General features: G+C 38.3%; 1 protein-coding gene across 1 annotated transcript in view; it reads left to right on the top strand.

Annotated features, from left to right (window-relative positions):
• Positions 1-4,761: 4,761 nt before the first annotated feature.
• LOC306887289 (integrin alpha-8-like) overlaps positions 4,762-18,515 on the top strand; it is a 75,228-nt gene continuing 61,474 nt past the window's right edge. The window contains exons 1-4 of the mRNA XM_079444915.1: positions 4,762-5,105; positions 5,477-5,610; positions 9,150-9,250; positions 9,812-9,935. Of these exons, the coding sequence (XP_079301041.1) occupies positions 4,930-5,105; positions 5,477-5,610; positions 9,150-9,250; positions 9,812-9,935 (535 nt within the window). The 5' untranslated portion in view covers positions 4,762-4,929. The remainder of the gene's footprint in view (positions 5,106-5,476; positions 5,611-9,149; positions 9,251-9,811; positions 9,936-18,515) is intronic.

Consider the following 18,515-nt stretch of genomic DNA (forward strand, 5'->3'; position numbering starts at 1 on the left):
AAGGGTGCATGTGACATATGGAACACATCTTTCATGGGCCAAGTGACTTGCCCAAATTCCACATTATTACAGAAAGAAATAAAAGTGACATTTAGTGGAACCAAATTTTTCATTAAGCTTCTAGCGAAATGACTTGGCACCACATCAAACGAGCAATATTCAATGGCAGAGAAAATTAATTCAAAGCAAGATGCAGAATACAGGATACAGGACTTTTATATGCAGAGCATGCCTATTGAGGTCTTTTATGTCTGCGTAGAATTTAATAGAAACTTACTTTTAACAGTATTATTTGGGACTGGGTCAGCTGCGAGTTATCAGATGTTTGTTGGATCATTATCATAAACAATCTTAGCTAAAATGATGTAAATGTTGATGACGCTGTGGTCATCTCGCTCTAAACATTGCGAAGTGCACACTGTAAAAGATTCTGTTATGGCTCACCGTGATCATATATCACTCCAGCAATCCGGGACAAGTGTATACATTAAAATGACTTCTTATAAACAATCTGCTGTGTGACAGGTGCTTCTATTCTCAGATGATGTTCATATTAATGTCTGTCTGGTGTATGAAAACATGGAGGCTTTTATGTCACAGCCAGAGTTTATCAGTTCTTGGCAGAACAAAAGTTCAAGAAATCTTTAGAAATGAACAGAAAATGTGGAGGAGGGAGTATTTTGGGATGGTTTATTACAATCATCACTGAAATAAAAATAGAAAGTGACATCCGTAGAATAGAAACTATTTGGACCCTTAACCATTTTTTAAGTTCTCTTTGATCCTTTTTTTTTATTGAATCTCAGGCAATTATCCTCTTGCTGATGGTTATTCAGTTTGAATAATAAACTAAAGGTTAGCTGTGAAAATTATGTGAATGTTAGCAAAGAAGCCAGAGTAAAACAAATGCATAAATCCTGAAAACAGTATGTGAAATATGTGATTTAAGCTCAATTATCAGGAAGAGGAGGCTATATCAAACTACTCAGATGATTGTAGAAGATTGTCCCTCAAAACTCTCTAATATGATCCTCGGGGGTTATAAAGAGAAGAGAATAGTTGTTTTGAAAAGTAATGTAAAGTGCTCCATAAACACTGGCCTGTATGAGAGGATAGAACAAAAAAAGCTGTTACTCAAGAACCAAATGAAGCACATCTGGAGTTTGCCAATAATGCATAATAGTAAACCAGAAAGAAAGGAGTTTGTAGTCATATGAGCTTTTAATCATATGATAAAGCTTTTAATCAAATTTCAAAGCAAGATGTGTGGTGCAAAATGCACTAACTTTCAGGAAAAGGTTCATTTTCACAGCAAGAGTTATCCCACAGGCTGAATTAAAGAAATAGTCTGGTTTTAATCAAAGCTGAGTTCAATGGAATTTCATAATACTGATTACTGCAAGCCATTATTTTGACTTGTTCCCCATTTTATTCATAATATTAAGTATAAAAATTGCCAAAAACAGAGGTTATGGTGAGGCACATAAAATGGAAGTGAATGGGGAAATTTCTGAGGGTTGAAAAAAAGACATTTCAATGTTATAAGTTTTATAAAAATAATTTACTTTCTTCTATTAAAGCTTGTGTATTATTTGGCCAATTAAATTGTTCTTGTCATTTCTGCTAGTAAGTTGTCATAGTGACAAAATTGTAAAAAAAAAAATTAGTTGTCATATAACTTCAAAACATAAAAAAAATAAGTTTCAGTATTTGTAATAAAAAAATACCACAGAGAACAAAATTACAATGTAAGATTTGGAATCTGTCTATAGTTTCTGTGAGCCCACATTTAGTATTTGCAATTTCTGTCATTAAAATCCAGCTTATATTTAATGAATATCCATTCTGTATAAGCAAGTACAAAGTTAATGATGCTTTGACACTGCAACAGAATTTGCTTTGAATTTAACAGGACACTGGATGATGTGCCCATTTTTTGCAAATATTTTGCATGATTTAGCTTGTGAGACCTGTTTTAAAATCCCAGTGTGATAAAAGTCTGCCTGGCTCTTTGCCTCCCAGAGCCTTAGAGGGGAATTCAGAGAATGTTCTCCAGCTCTCATTCCTCCTGGAATGAAAGTACAATACATGGACCATGCCTAATCTATTAGTTTTTGTGTCTGTTAGATATGATTTCTTCTCATTGTTTACAAAAAGTCTTCAGAGGCAGCTGAGCCAAATCTGTCATTTCTGAGAAGAGAAGCGGGTATCCATTCACTACTGTGAATTTGTGTTTTATTAGACCAGACAGAGCGACGACAACAATCACTGGAGATCCAATACTGAACCAATTATCATCTATGGAATCGAATCATCATGCTTTTAGTGCTAGGTTGCAAAGACAACACTATATCTAAGATTGTCGCCAACGGTCTTCACCTGGACACAAAAATGGTCAGCAGAGCAACAATTCAGACCTGGCTGATGCATGTGCGCTTCTGTGACGGCTTTTATATATTTCACCTGCTTCTCTTTGAGAGTGGGCCAAAAACGTACTTTAGCAACAGCAGTAAGCTATGTAAGGAAATGTTTTGCTAGCTCTACTGTGGAGTACTTCATGGTGAACAGAGCAGCAGTGGAATTCGTTTTAACTTGATCTATACTTTTGAGGTGTTTTTATTTTCAGCAGATCATGCGTCTTTTATTCACCCTTACTTGTTTTACTTGAATCATCAGCATTTAATTGAACAAGTTAGATGTTTAGCAATGATGTTTGATTACTAAGTATGTTTTGTCTGCCACGACACATGCGTGTGCATTCCTCTGCTTGTAAACAAGGCGCAGTGCATGCGTGTTCTACGTCAGCAGCACCACACGCATGTGTTGTTTACGTGCGGGAGCCTACTCTCGATAATGGCGGCAGATGGTGCACGGGGAAGAAGCATTGTTGAATAAAGTCATTGTTTTTTGTTTTCTTTGTGCACAAAAAGTATTCTTGTAGCTTCATAAAATTACAGTTGAACTACTGATGTTACATGGACTATTTTAGGGGGAAGTCGTGGCCTAATGGTTAGAGAGTCGGACTTGTAATCCGAAGGTTGCGGGTTCGAGTCTCCGGCCGGCAGGAATTGTAGGTGGGGGGAGTGAATGTCCAGCGCTCTCTCCACCCTCAATACCACGACTGAGGTGCCCTTGAGCAAGGCACCAAACCCCCAACTGCTCCCCGGGCGCCACAGCATAAATGGCTGTCCACTGCTCCGGGTGTGTGTTCACGGTGTGTGTGTGTTCACTGCTGTGTGTGTGCACGTTGGATGGGTTAAATGCAGAGCACGAATTCCGAGTATGGGTCACCATACTTGGCTGAATGTCACTTCACTTATTATTTTCACTTATTTACCTATGTCCTTACTACGTTTCTGGGTCTGGGAACATATCAGTTGCATTGCTGTCTATGCAGGGTCAGAAAGCTCTCGGATTTCATCAAAAAATATATTAATTTGTGTTGCGAAGATGAATGAAGGTCTTACGGGTTTGGAACGACATGAGGGCAAGTAATTAACGACAGAATTTTCATTTTTGGGTGAACTATCCCTTTTTATGTATTAATGTGCTATTATTAATACTAGTTTGTGAAATGTATGTAAACTGTTTTTCGACATGCAGCCTCCGATGAGACTCAAGGGATTGATTCAAGGCCTGACTTTTGAAAGTCTCCAGTTCATGTATACATTATGTTTTTGTGTTAATGTTTTCAGAACATTACTAAAGTCCAGATAACTTGGAAGAACATTCTATAATGTGAGAGAACCTTGCCAGAATGTTCTGAAAACGTTCCTGTTAGATAGGCGGTCCCTATTCGCTATGGCTGTTTCAAATGGAGCACTTGATTCTCTTTTTATTTTTATTATTATTTATTCTTTATTTTATGTGCAAAACCTGGTGTGCATAACATAAGGTCCCCATTTCATTATATAATATCCACATGACATCCACATCTTAGCATTTTAAAACGAGCAGTTTTCTAAAAAATGATAGATTGTTTACAGTTGGAACTCGGAACCCAGACTGTTTGGTGATCACAGGATAGGCTGTGAAGGGAATGACTTCATTTAGACAAGATTAAAACTGACAGCCCAGATGGAGCGCGCACACAGCCTGCGTCTTGCGCTCAAATGTGAACACAGCGCCTAAATTTAGGTTTGCTCCAATGAAACAGGTCAAGCAGGAAGTGCGATTGTAGGTTCTCCTCAAAACATCCGCACCGTTTATTTTCCAAACGTTATACTTATCGCGCGCGCTTCATACCAAAGTTTAACTTTGGACGTCTGACGAGGATAATTACCGTTCATTATTTGCAGCCGGTGTTAAAATTGCGTAATTAAAAGCATCGGCTTTAAGGTCGACAGATTGAAACAACTTGATCTGAGCAATATGGCAGTCTTAATATTAATTAATGTAACTTTGATATAGGCCTATTATCTAATTATAAAATCAAAGTTTTTATTTATTCATTCATTTAGACTGAATATAACAATATTTCGATAAGCAATATCAAATCATATAAATGTATATATTTTATATAATTTGGTAATTTAATTTTGTTTAATATTTATTAAAATGTTATTTTTTCGATAATATTTCAAGTTAATAATAGCTATCACTACTAATAATACCGTAGTTGCAATGTAATAAAGGTCTTTTCATTTCTTAATTGTCTAATTTAGTGAGCATATTGTGTTTGTGTTTCCATAAAAGGAGTTGGCCGGATGCTGTGTGTGATGTGCGAGAGTCCTGTCTCGTGCGCAGCTCATTATAATGTTTAGTACGCAGAGAGCTCGCGCAGAGAAAGGCGCGCAGCTTGCAAAAAAGCTGCAGCAGACGCATGGAGCGCGCGCTCAATTTCTGACAGCTGAACACGGGCATACTTTACAGTCTGCACATCTTTAATCAGAACATTTGGATTACATTTGGAGACACCGGGCTGACGCCATGCACCCTTGTTTTTTCCGCGTGTGTTTTCGTGGGGTTTTGCTCATATTTTCAATTTTATGCGAAGCTGCTGCTTTCAACCTGGATTTGGAAAAGCCAACGGTTTACAATGGACCAGAGGAAAGTTATTTTGGATACTCGCTTGACTTTTACCACCCAACACAAGATAGAAACGTGTAAGTAAGATTAAAAAAATAACTTTTTTGGTGTTAATTTAGTTGTTTTTTATCAAATTGACAAGCTCCCAAAGGCATCATCCAGTAGGCTATATTTCGTAATAACCGCTTTCTTTAGAAACAAACTCAGTTTGGATATGCCTACAATTTTCGAGACTTTTGACGCAGCTTCTTATTCAAAAAGCTTTTCAGCACCACCAATATATGGACCAGTGAACTCAGACGCCTGAAGTTGATATGTAATTGGAAAGAGGGAATAGAGGCTAACTCACATTTAAATTACTTTGCTGGGGTTCATTTTGTCACTTAAAAATGTATTACTTTGATCCAGTAGGATGCAGTTGTGTAGATTTATGCCTTTCTCTCTCCAGCATGTCGGTGCTGGTTGGGGCTCCTAAAGCGAACACCTCTCAGCCAGGGATTGTGGAGGGAGGAGCGGTGTACTACTGCCCCTGGCCGGCATCAGACCCAGACTCCTGCCGCCAGATCCCCTTTGATAAAGCAAGTAGGTATCCTCATGATTTAGAACCTGTCAGCTAATACAGAACGTTCAGAAACAATTTGCCCCTTTCAGGTGTAACGATGTCTTCTTAAGTGCATTTTTATGCATTTCTTCAAATTACTGTATTGCATTTAAACTCTTACTTAAAATAATGCGCAAATTTAGAAACATATGCTATGTTGTTTCTTTATCTTATTTACTAACACAGATGTCACAACAACATCTTTAGAGTAGGTTTCACAAATTCCTGTTCCTCCAATAAAAAGATCAAAAACCACATTCAAGAAAGAGTTAATTTCACCGCATATGGTTTGGTTTAAAATTTCAGGAGCGGAGTAATTACCAGGGATAGGCGCGTAACTTTACCTCGGTGCGTAATCTGTCGTAATTTAGACGTCCATTACGCGCGTCTATTAGTTAGGTCAACCCAACATTTTATCTTTACATTTAAATATATTTATTCACAAGTTCTGCTGTCTTTGTCGCCTTATTCATTTAGTGAGGGAAAAGGTGTTGATGATGTCTGTTGTCTGACACGTTGCTTTTGAGTCACAAAACATCACATTTAAATCGATTTTGTCATCTGGAACGGAGATTGCACGAGTGTTTATAATATTACTGGACTATTTTGGGGAGCCGTGGCTTGCCGGTAAATGCAGTGGTCGGTTTTGGACTCAGAAACGCGGCGTGGACTGGAGACAGACTTGGATGCAGCGGAATTTGAGCGCTGATGTTTCTCGCGGTGTTATTCATAGCATTCTCTAGAAGGAGCTTTGATCGCAGTGTTTATGTGCTGTTCCTGTTTCTACCGTAGGCTCTTATCAGAAAAGGCTATTACATGACCTTCTAGAGAACCATGCCACCAGCGCGGACTGATTCTCAAACAACCGACTCGAATGAATCGGTTCTTTTTTAGTGAATCAAAAACAATTAAGGCGAACAGAGTCATCCATTCCCGAATTAATGACATTAAAATGTACTGATTTATTTTAGGATCTACATTTAATCAGTCTATAACATAAAAAAATGGATGTAATAATTGGTTTGCATGGCTTAGGAGCAACAATGTGATTTTATTATTAGATAATAGATTATATTAATATTAATATTAATAATAGTCATTGTTTATTTTTAATAATCATTTTTTTTTATTTTAACAATTATTTCATTATTGCTTTTTTTATTATTTGAGGAAGAAGTTGAACATTTTTGCATCATCATATTCAGACATTTGTAGGTGAACCAGTGAAAATCACCATTTGCAGATGAAGTACTGAAGTGTGCGTGAGGAATTGACATTGAAACGGATTGTCTTTTGGAGATGAAAGCAGTGGTGCTCTGGTTCAAGATGGTTGGTTTTAAAAGGAGCCTGATGGTGATGAGGTGAGAGAGGCAGAGAGAGATATGTTAGAGAGAGTTAAAAGAGCTGTGAACACAAGGGGAATAAGTAAAGAGACCAGACCCTGATGAGGGAGGACAGAAGTGCTGTCTGTTCTTTGTTAGTGTCTGAGAAAACGTGTCATGCATTTCCAGCATCTACTCAGCAAGAACGTCCATGCCGAACACACACATTTCCAGATTCATTAGTCACGTTGTTTTTAACACACTTGACCTTTGATCCCGTGTGCTCTTCCCACTGTGGCCCTCAGAGCTCTCCATGGGGGGCATGGCACGTGTGTGTGTGACTGACGTTTCTGATGACAGCGTGTGTGAGTGAGTGAGTGAGTGAGAGACTAATGCAGTCCTGACTGAGAAAAGTAAATTCATTAGATACACCAGATAGGGTCACGTACCAGTGGACCTTTTCACACAAGTTTTCACACAATCCTCTCACACACAGTTTCATAGTTACATGTCCAGATATTATAGAGACCTTACAGCAGATACATTCCACAGATTTGAGGTAAATATGTAATTATATATATATATTATATACTATCAGAAATAATTTATATATTCAGAGATGATTGAATGTGTAAGTCAAGACTGTCTGTTTAGCAGCACAGGTCACTTTCATTTACAAAAAGATCACAGTTGTTACTACTATAGGAGCTTTCATTCATAACAGGAGGAATCATTTACAACTAATTTATATCAATGCAAAAAATGACAAGCATGTGTTTTTGAACCCAAAAATGAAACAGATGTTTTAAAGCACCAAATGATGCCCTGCTGTGTTTTTATATTGTGAATCTGGCCTTGCATTTTAGCGCAGTCTGTGACACCAGAACATGTGTTCATTTAAGCAGAATGTCCTGAATTTTTGGCCTGTTTCATGTTTTTCTGTTTTTTACTGTCTCTTGTTTATAAATTGAAAATAGTACTGCACGAGTATGTTTGTGTCTGTTTAGTGTTATTAAGTGTTCATCCATTCTGTAGACATCACTCAAATTCCTTCAATGCAATGGTAATATCACTTACAGGCTTGCAAAACATAATATAAACACACTCAAATTGTAGCTAAACTTTCATTTAAGAAAAAAAAAGTTTTGGCATGAGGCCCTTTGGATACAAATTTTTAGTGCGTTCTTGTGCAAAACTCACCACTATGATCCTAAAGTGTTGACTTGTGGTTGTTAGGGTGTGATGGGAGGAGTCTCAGGTTCCTCTTTCATAGCAAGTCTACAGAATTTTATTGCCAGGTGAATATCATGAATCAAATGCTTTAGAATAGGAGTAGCAGCCTCTTTTCAACAGAAAAGTTTTTGTTTAAGGTATACATATTCATAGCACAGACAGCGAGAAACAGGCTATGTGCTTTGTCCCAAATGTTAATATTTAAGGAGTGGTCAAATTAGTGAAATGTTTTATTAAAATTCACTGTCAAAAAAGTCAGTTGTCCATTGTCAATAGTGTAGGAAATAGTGTAGCCATACAGCTTTCTTTTTGTTAACCCAGCAAATTTTATGTGACCAAATTGAAATGATACAATTTTAACTAGGAAAAGTCGCTGAATAAAAGTAAATGTGACTGTTAGTGTTTGAAATTGGTCACTTATCTTCACAGTATTAATGGTGATGCTTGCCTTAGTGGTGAGTCTTTTAAGAAAGTTATATAAAAAAAGAAAATGGCTGTGAAATCTTATTGTGCAAGCCAAAGTATAAGACTTACATATCAAGAAAAAGGCCCATAGTAAAGGCCTGAGAGATGGAGAGAAGAAAGCAGAGAAGGATTAGAGTTGATGTGTTTTTATGAGGTGTAGACTGTACCTTATGGAGCTCTAAACAGGTCCAGCTGTAGCGAGATCTTTCCTGGATCACACAGAACCCCTGTAGACACAGATCCGCAGAATCATGTAGCTGTGTGTACACACTCTGAGTAAAATGACCCCCTGTAGATGTGTCTTCACATAAACAAACACACTCAGACTCATTTGAAACCTAATTTGCTGTTTCATGGCTCATGTTGTTCAAAAATGAATATATTGGCACAAGTGTTCACAATGTGTTACATTTCTCAGCTGCCTGATGTTTTCTGTTTATTATGTAATGAAGTCCCACTCTGTTTTTCTGTAACTTTCATTCTTCCCCTCTCTTGTCCAGATAACCGAATGATTAAAGTGAACGGGACACGGGAGCCTCTAGAATTTAAATCCCATCAGTGGTTTGGAGCCACAGTCAGGACCCACAAAGGCAAAGTGGTGGTAAGTGATGCTCAGAAACATAATCCAGTTAAAGACCATTTGCAGTCATCCTCATGCTGGACACATGCTTCCGTGCATTCATGGATGCGGTTGGAAACTCTACTCTTTATCAGTAAGTAGCTGCCCATCAATGGGTTTAATGCTGTTTAATAGCATTAGTGTTTCATTCATGAATGCATGGGAGCCAGAATCAGAGTTTCATTCATGAATGCACGGGAGTGTTGTTTTGGAGAAATGTTTAGATAGGAAATGTGGCTCTGTCCCATTACTGAGGGGGTTTTGGAAAATGTTGATTTGAGGTTGACTATGCAAGGTGGAGAACTGCTGATGTTTGAAAGAAAAAGCCCAGAGTTATTACATGAGGGAAGGCATGGTTCCCAAATGTGACTGATGTTCTCCAAATAATCAAATACGGAAACATTTTGCTCTTTCAAATGGTTTTATTCAGAAAATTACAGAAGACTGGATGTTTTTTTCATCTCCAGCTCTGTCCTAAGTAGTCTCTTTATGATCTATGCCTGCTGTTATTTACAGTAACATGGTGTTTGGGTGGTTCTGTAGGCTTGTGCGCCCCTCTATCACTGGAGGACAGTGAAGGTCAGCAGTGAGATGGATCCAGTGGGAACTTGTTATGTGGCTGTGCAGAACTTCAGTGCCTATGCTGAGTATTCTCCATGTCGAACCAGTGAGTATTTCACACACACACACACACACACACACACTGGTTTTCCCATGTTTTATGGGGACATTCCGTAAGACGTAGTGGGGGTTTTTTATACTAGACACACTGTATTTTCTTTCCCCTTACCCTAACCCTACCCCTCACACAAAACTTTCTGCTATTTTAGATTTTTAGACTTCATTCTGTACGATTTATGAGCTGTTTTCTTCATTGAGACCAAAAGAATGTCAAAATTTACTGCTTTTACTACTGCAGGCTTGTGGGGATATTTGTTCCCATAACATAGAGAATGCCAGGTACACTCACACACACCAAGAAACAAAGAGTGGCACAGAACCAGTGAGCGTGCGGTTAACTTTACTTGCAAATTTAAAAGCATGTTTTTAAGCTTTACTAAAGTTAGCATATCTCAGGTTGTTTAGAATGAATGAATGAATTTCCTGTTCACATCTGCATTACATTCAGAAGTTTGGGGTCCGTAAGATTTATACAGTTCCATAAGTATTGGAACAGTAAAGACAAAATTGCTCTGTTGGCTGTGGAGTCAAGACATTTACAAATATGATTAAAAGATGAATATGAGACAAAACTACAGAATGTCACATTTTATTATTGGGTGATTCAATATCACATAGATGTTTGACCAGCTAAGAATTTCTGCACTTTTAGAGTTTCATCCCTCTATCTGATGTGAGCATAAGTATTGGAACAGTTGCCTCACAGCTCTTTCTAAGTGATCAGCTGTGTCCTGTTGTAGTAATTCTTCAGATATTAAAAGCAGGGAATGTGTTGTATCAGTTATATCCATTACTTCTGTATTCTGAATCTTGCATTCGATGATGACACACACAAACCAGGATGAAGATGAGGGAGCTGACTTTGAGAGAAAAGCAAGCAATTTGGATGCTAAAAGAAAAAAGGAAGTCAGTTAGAGCTCTAGCAAAAATAAAGGGCATGGAGAAATCAAGAGTTTGAAACCCACCAGCAACCTACCTGTACAACTACCTGATCGGTTGAGAAATCAACAGTAGTTGATGACAGACAAATCATAAAAACTGTGAAAATGAACCCTAAAAGACGTGTCTGTAAAATCACCAACAACTTCCAGAAAGCTGGGGTGATGCTCTGACAATCTACTGTCCTCAGGAGACTTTGACTCAGAATAACAGATGCTACACAGCAAGATGCAAACCTCTGACCAGCACCAAAAATAGAAAGGCAAGATTAGAGTTTGCAAAAAAGCACAAAGGTGAGCCAGAAGAGTTTTGGAACTGTGTTTATGGACCGATGAGACAAAGACGAACCTTTATCTAAGTGATGGGAAAGCAAAAATGTGGAGGAAAAAAAGGAACTGTAATGATCCCAAGCATACAGCCTCATCTGTAAAGCATGGTGGAGGTGGTGTCATGGCAAGGGCATGTATGGCTGCCTCTGGAACAGGCCCTCTCAACTTTACTGATGACTTAATGCATGATGACAGTAGCAGAATGAATTTGGAAGGGTACAAAACCATCTTGCCTACCAATATTCAAGAAAATGCCACCAGATTCATTGAGAAGTGCTTCATATTGCATCAGGACAATGACCCAAAACACCCTATAAGTTCAGTCAAGGAATTTATAAGGGCAAAGAAATGGAAAGTCTTAGATTGCTCAAGTCAATCTCCAGATTTAAATCCGATTGAACATGAATTTCACCAGCTGAAGAGGAGAGTAAAGGCAGAAACTCCCCCCAAAAAACAAAACAATTAGAATTGGTTGCATTAAAGGCTGGGGAAAGTATTTCAAAGGATGAGACCAAGAGTCTGGTGATGTCTATGGGTCACAGACTCACTGCTGTGATTGTGCGCAAGGGATCTGCAACTAAATAATAGCGTTTAATCTTTTATATCTGCCTTATGTTCAACTGTCCCAATACTTATGCTCACATCAATGAGTGGGATGAACTCTAAAAGTGCTGTTCTTTTTATTTGGTGAAACATGTATGTGTTGAAACGGCTAATAATAAAATGTGACATTCTGTAGTTTTGTCTCATATAAATGTTTTAATCATATTTGCAAATGTCTTAACTCCACAGCCAACAGAGCAATTTTGTTTTTACTGTTCCAATACTTATGGAGGGCATATATATATACATACATACATACATACATACATACATACTGTATTATTATATATATAAAAAAATGTTTAAATAAAATTCAGAATACTTTTATCAAAGAATCATTCAGTTGATCAAAAGTGATTGTAAAGTCTTTTATATTGGTACAAAAAAATCTGTTTTAAATAAATGTTGTTTTGAACTTTAGAATTAATCAAAGAATCCTGAAAAAAATGTTTTGATTTCCACAAAATTATTAAACAACACAACTATTTTCAACATGATGATTTCTGAAGGATCATATGACACTGAAGACTGGAGTAATGGCTGCTGACAATTCAGCTTTGTCATCAAAGGAATAAATTACATTTTAAATGCATTCAAACAGAAAACAGTTTTGATAAATTATGGGAGTAATATTTTGCAATTTTACTGTATTTACTTTATTTTTGGTCAAGTAAATGCAGCCTTGGTGAGCAAAAGAAGAATCTTTCAAAGACATAAAAAAAATCGTACTAATCCCAAACGGTAGCATAGCTGCATAACAGTTTTGTATAGAAAACTGTAATGGCCAGTTATATTTCAAAGTATTCTGAAAAATTGCTCAGAAAAATAGAGTTAAAATAGCGTGAACTCAGAACTATATGTTCACAGTAAGTTAGAAGTGTATCTAAGATGGTCTGTGTTCATTTAGTGTGTTTCACCTACAAGCCAAAATTCTTGCATACCGCCCTGAAATTAATCAAGTTCTGCCCAAAGGCTGACAGAACCTATAAGCCAGTGGAACATGAGAGGTTTTGGCACTGTTCGTTGCAAACAGCATAAATCTGTGTAATGAAGTATGCATGCTTTCGTTTCTCACCTGCATCATCCTCAGCTGCACACTGACACACTCACAGACTCTTCGTCAACGCACACTTCTCGAAGTTTTTTTAATGTTTTTTTTGTACATTTATTGTACATAAGCTTACCTGTAACTAGTCGACTTATTTTTTTTTTGGATGACTAGCCGACTAGCAAAAATGAGTAGTCGTGCCAGCTCTGCTTTTCACACAGAATCAAAGATGTGTCCACTGCTTCTCAGGCTACCCAGTTGTGCCCGTTGCCAAAGATCAAAGGGGAAACTCACATGTTTATTTTAATATAATTTCCTGCTTATTTCCTGTACTTTAAAGTCTCATTCACAGTAATGGTAGTTGATAAATGTACTCTAGTTTCTCTTAAATTTACACAGCACACACACACATGTGTGGAATGGATTAACAGTTAGTGTAGAGTGAAGTGGTATATTAATAAAGATAATTTTGCATAATGTGTTCAGAGGGGAAATCATTATATGAGACATGAGGCCATAATGACTGTGAATTACTTTCCTCATTCTTTGTCAAACAATTTCAAGTGCCAGCCATCTCTCTGGCAGGTCAGCTAGGAGTCCCTGCCAAGACTCAGGGCAGAGATGCTCGGTGTTGATAAATTCCATCTTGTTTTTCTCTGCTATGAACACTCTCATTCATGCATGTATACACACATTTGCAAAGACAGTAGTATTGAGAAAATGTGAGAAATGAAATACTAAGTGAAGTCTGGCAGAGGAGTGAAAGAGAAACAGGGATGGAATGAGAGCGAGTGTTTATTGTATTTTTAGGGAACAGGGGTTGGAATTTGGAAGTGATGTTCCACCTCATTAACGCTCCCCACCTACTGTATGATACATTATAGCAACACACACAGGACATAACTTACTGTACATCATACAGCATGTTCCTGGATCAACATCCTTGTTAGTCCTAGAACAACATTCCTATATTCCAATCAGATTTTAAGGTTAGATTTTGGCCTGGATGTGGCGTTTAAACATCATTCAATCAGTCATCTTCTATGATTTAGAGGTTGGTTATGGTTGGGTTTGGCATTAAGCATAAGATTATTGGTGCCACATTGTTTGACAAAGATCAGCAGACAGTTGGGAGGATTTTCACAGATTTGTGATGCCACGAAATGGCAGTGGCTTTGCTCATGAATATGAATTGTGTTATAGGCTACTTAATTACTGAATATATTAAAAATAATCATCTAATCAAACTAGCTGCCAAAAAGTATAATATTTTAAATAATAATTATATAATTATAAATATAATTACTGTTACAACTCAATAAATGAAGTATTCCATTCCAGGTATTATTAATATACTGTATATTGTTAATATACTGAATTATTATTTTACTATTATAATATTTTACTGTCTGATGTGTGATCATTCCAGTATATTCAGTAGTTAGGTCATTTTTTAAGAGGAATTTTTATGTTAAAAGAGGTCATAATTGTCATAATTTTTAAGTTCAAAGAGGAATTTAGATGGTCATTGTTACGTCCGTAAGGACGTTTATAGTATTGGTGTGTGTGTGTGGTGTATGTTTTCTTTTCCGTCCTGTCTGTTTCTCTTACTCTCGTTTTCTTAGGTTGTTGCTGGTTGGCTATATGGCTTGTCAGTCAAGACTAACGAGATGAATGGCCACGCCTTGGGAGGCGGGATCTGCATCAGCATGATGAGTGACACCTGGTGAAGAGGATATTTAAAGACCATGCTGCTGCCAGTGTAAAAAGAGCACTTTGTATTGAGAGAACTTTTGTAACGAGAACTTTTGTGAGAGAGACGTTTTGGTTGGAGAAACTGTTGGTGTGTTTTATTTTCGTTACGTTGTTCACATGTATGCTCATTGTGCTTTGTTTTGGCTGTGTCCAAAAACTCTCTTATTCATGATTGTTGCCGTCGACAAAGGAGAAGGGGATAGGTAAGATTGTCACGTGACATACATTGTACACACGTAGTTAACCTTGTCTGTATAAAAACACTAGTTAGGGATTTGTGCCACCCATTGTATTTATGTTTATTAGTTAGTGTAGTTTAGTTAAGACGTCCTAGACGTTGAAGATTGTTTTCTTTGATCTTTTCTTTTTAGCTTAGTGTTAGAAGTTAAATGCGTTAGATAACCTTTTTGATTATATTATTTTCTTTTGTTTGGCACAATCCATTTTTCCCCTTTTTCCTTTGTGGTTGGGTTTTTGTTATGGTATATTTATTAATAATAAATTTATTAAACATTCACTTTATTCAGTGGTCTCTCGTTTTTCTCATCTCACTCAGTGTTGTCTGTGGACGTGTGTCTGGGCTGGTTACATGTGTTCCCCTCTTAAAAAGCCCTAGACGGGCACGAGCCATAGGAGGGTCGTAACATAATGGGGGCTCGTCCGGGATAATAACTGAATTAACAGTAACCAGTACATGACACCGTCACTGATATCACTGCATGTGTTGAGAAGTTGTGCATGCGGTTGTTCCAGGTCGCTAGGATGTTCATATTAGAAAGGTTCCTTGATAGTCCTTCGCAAGAGGAATTGGATGGTTGTAGGAAGGATGATTTGTTGAGGATCGCAAGTCATTTTCAGATTTCAGTAAATAGGCAGTCACTTAAAAAAGAAATTAAGTCTGTGGTAGTTAATCGTTTGGTGGAGTTGAATGTGCTTGTGTTGCCGGAGAAGATAGTTGGGGACAGTGTGGAGGTGGATACGTTTGGTAGGAGTGAGAATGTGAGTGAGGAGGAGCTAACGCCTACGGCGGAGGTTGAGGCTGAAGCTAGGGCGGGCTTACCTCCGTTTGAACCATTCTCCCCTATGTCTGTTGGCTCAAAAAGCGAAACGAGACTTAAAGTCCGTTTGGCTCGTTTGCAGCTTGAATCGCAGGAGAAGATACAGGCTCGGCAGGCGGAAATGGATTTGCGATTACAAATTCGTAAATTCGAGATCGAGGCGGAGAAACAGGTAAAAATGCGACAGCTGGAGCTTGACGCAATGCGAATTGTGGGAGGCTCCGCTGCGTTGCCAGATCTCCCTCGTGCCAGTTCCGCTGCCACTGTGGATCGTGCTCCTTCTGTAGTGTCTACTCCTACTGTTGTCCCGACGTCTGTTTCGTCCGTAGCAACTGAGTCATTCGATGTTGGTAAAAATATTATATTAGTGCCACATTTTCGTGAAGCTGAAGTTGATTCCTACTTTAGTGCCTTTGAGCGTATTGCAATGTCTTTTCGTTGGCCAAGGGATTGCTGGTCTTTGTTGTTGCAGTGTCGCTTAATGGGTAAAGCATTAGAGGTGTTCTCTACTCTTTCCTTGGAGGATAGTTTGAATTATGACGCTGTAAAATTAGCCATTTTACGTGCTTACGAGTTGGTTCCAGAAGCATACCGACAAAAGTTTAGAGGCCATAAGAAGAATTCTTCACAAACATTTGTGGAATTTTCTCGAGAGAAATCTCTTCTCTTTGATAAATGGTGTAGTGCAACGAAGACGGATGATTTCAACTCTTTAAGAGAACTAGTTCTGCTTGAGGAGTTTAAGGCGTGTTTATCTGACAGAGTAGTTGTCTATTTAAACGAACAGAAGGTTGGTTCGTTAGCGCAGGCGGCTGTGTTAGCAGATGAATTCATGCTCACTCATAAGGGGGTATTTTTCGTGACTCGCACTGAGAAGAGTGTGACTAGTCCATCTCAAACTCAAGGTTTTCGAGAGAAAGCTGGAATGCCGAAATCGAAAGAGTTAGGGAATTGTTTTTACTGCCATAAACCAGGACATTTGATTGCTGACTGTCCGGTGCTTATGCGTAAACAGCAGTCTAAGACCCCGAAGAGTGTGGCATTAGTGAAGACTGTACTACCGTCTGAAGTATCATGTTGTACTGATGTTTGTGACACAAATTATAAACCTTTCGTTATGCCAGGATTCGTTTCCTTATCTGGAAAGGAAGAGGATCGGAGAGAAATCTGCATTCTCCGAGATACAGGGGCTATGCAGTCAATTATGCTGTCTGATGTGTTACCATTCTCTGACGAATCATATTGCGGCTCAAATGTGTTGATTCGTGGGATAGAAATGCAAGTAGTGTCTGTGCCTTTGCATAGTGTACATTTACGCTGTTCTCTGCTTTCAGGTGTTGTACGAGTTGGAATTCGAAACTCACTTCCTGTTAAAGGAATAACTCTCATTTTAGGAAATGATTTAGCTGGAGGCAAAGTGGTGCCAGTTCCAGAAGTGACTGATGTTCCACAGGTTTGTTTGGTAGGTGATGTTGTTAGGCTGCACCCTGAAGTGTTTTCTTCTTGTGCAGTGACTCGTGCTCAGTTAGTTAAAACAGTGGGTGAAGTTGACTTGGCTGACTCATTGTTGGGAAATGTGTTAGCGGAGCGTGAGAAAGTTTTGGAAACAAAGGAAGTTTCTGAAAACGTTCCTAAGGTGAAAAATTCAGAGAATGTGTTAGAAAACTTTATTTCGTTAAATCTGCCGGTTACTCGTTCTCAGATCGTGATAGCACAAAACGAGGATTCTTCTTTGAAGAAATGTTTATCTGCTGTGATAAGTGGTGAGGCCGCTAAGAAAAGAAATACTGCATATTTCAGAGACAATGATTTGCTTATGCGAAAGTGGTGTTCTAAAGTTGAGGAGGATCTAGATTGGAACGTGGTATATCAAGTGGTAGTTCCATTCAAATACCGTTCTCATGTTTTGTGTCTAGCGCATGAACATCCGCTCTCTGGACATTTAGGGGTAACTAAAACTTACCATCGTATTCTGCAGCATTTTTTTTGGCCTGGGTTGAAGCGTGATGTTGCAAAGTTTTGTCGTACATGTCATACGTGTCAAATTGCAGGAAAGCCGAATCAGGTCATCTCGCCCGCTCCATTGTCACCAATTCCGGTTATAGGAGAAGCTTTTGAGGAGGTACTGATTGACTGTGTCGGACCGTTACCGAAAACAAAGGCAGGTAATCAATATCTCTGTACTATTATGTGTAGAGCGACCAGATTTCCCGAAGCTATTCCGTTACGGAAGATTACGGCTCCTGTTGTTTTGAAGGCGTTGATCAAGTTCTTTTCTACCTTTGGACTTCCTAAAGTTGTCCAAACAGACCAAGGTACCAATTTTTTGTCACGGGTTTTTACCCAAACATTAAGGTCTTTGTCCATCGAACATCGAGTTTCTAGTGCCTATCACCCTGAGAGCCAAGGGGTAATTGAAAGGTTTCATCAGACTTTAAAAACCATGCTTCGAAAATTTTGTATGGACACAAATAAAGATTGGGATGAGGGAATTCCTTTAATATTGTTTGCAGTGCGCGAGAGTGTGCAGGAATCACTCGGTTTTAGTCCGGCCGAGATGGTTTTTGGACATACTCTTCGGGGACCGTTAAAGGTTTTGAAAGATCAGATGATGGAGAGTAAGACAGAGAAGCAAACAAGTGTCCTTGAGTATGTTAGTCGATTCCGAGAAAAATTGCATAGTGCATGCGATCTGGCGCATAAGTTTTTGACAAACGCGCAATCGGAGATGAAGGATCGATTTGATAGACATGCTGTTGCACGGTCTTTTCTGCCTGATGATAAAGTGGTGGTATTACTACCGATACCAGGGTCTGCTCTATCTGCAAAATTTT

Source organism: Barbus barbus (assembly GCF_936440315.1).
Source record: "Barbus barbus genome assembly, chromosome: 21".
NCBI lineage: Eukaryota > Metazoa > Chordata > Actinopteri > Cypriniformes > Cyprinidae > Barbus > Barbus barbus.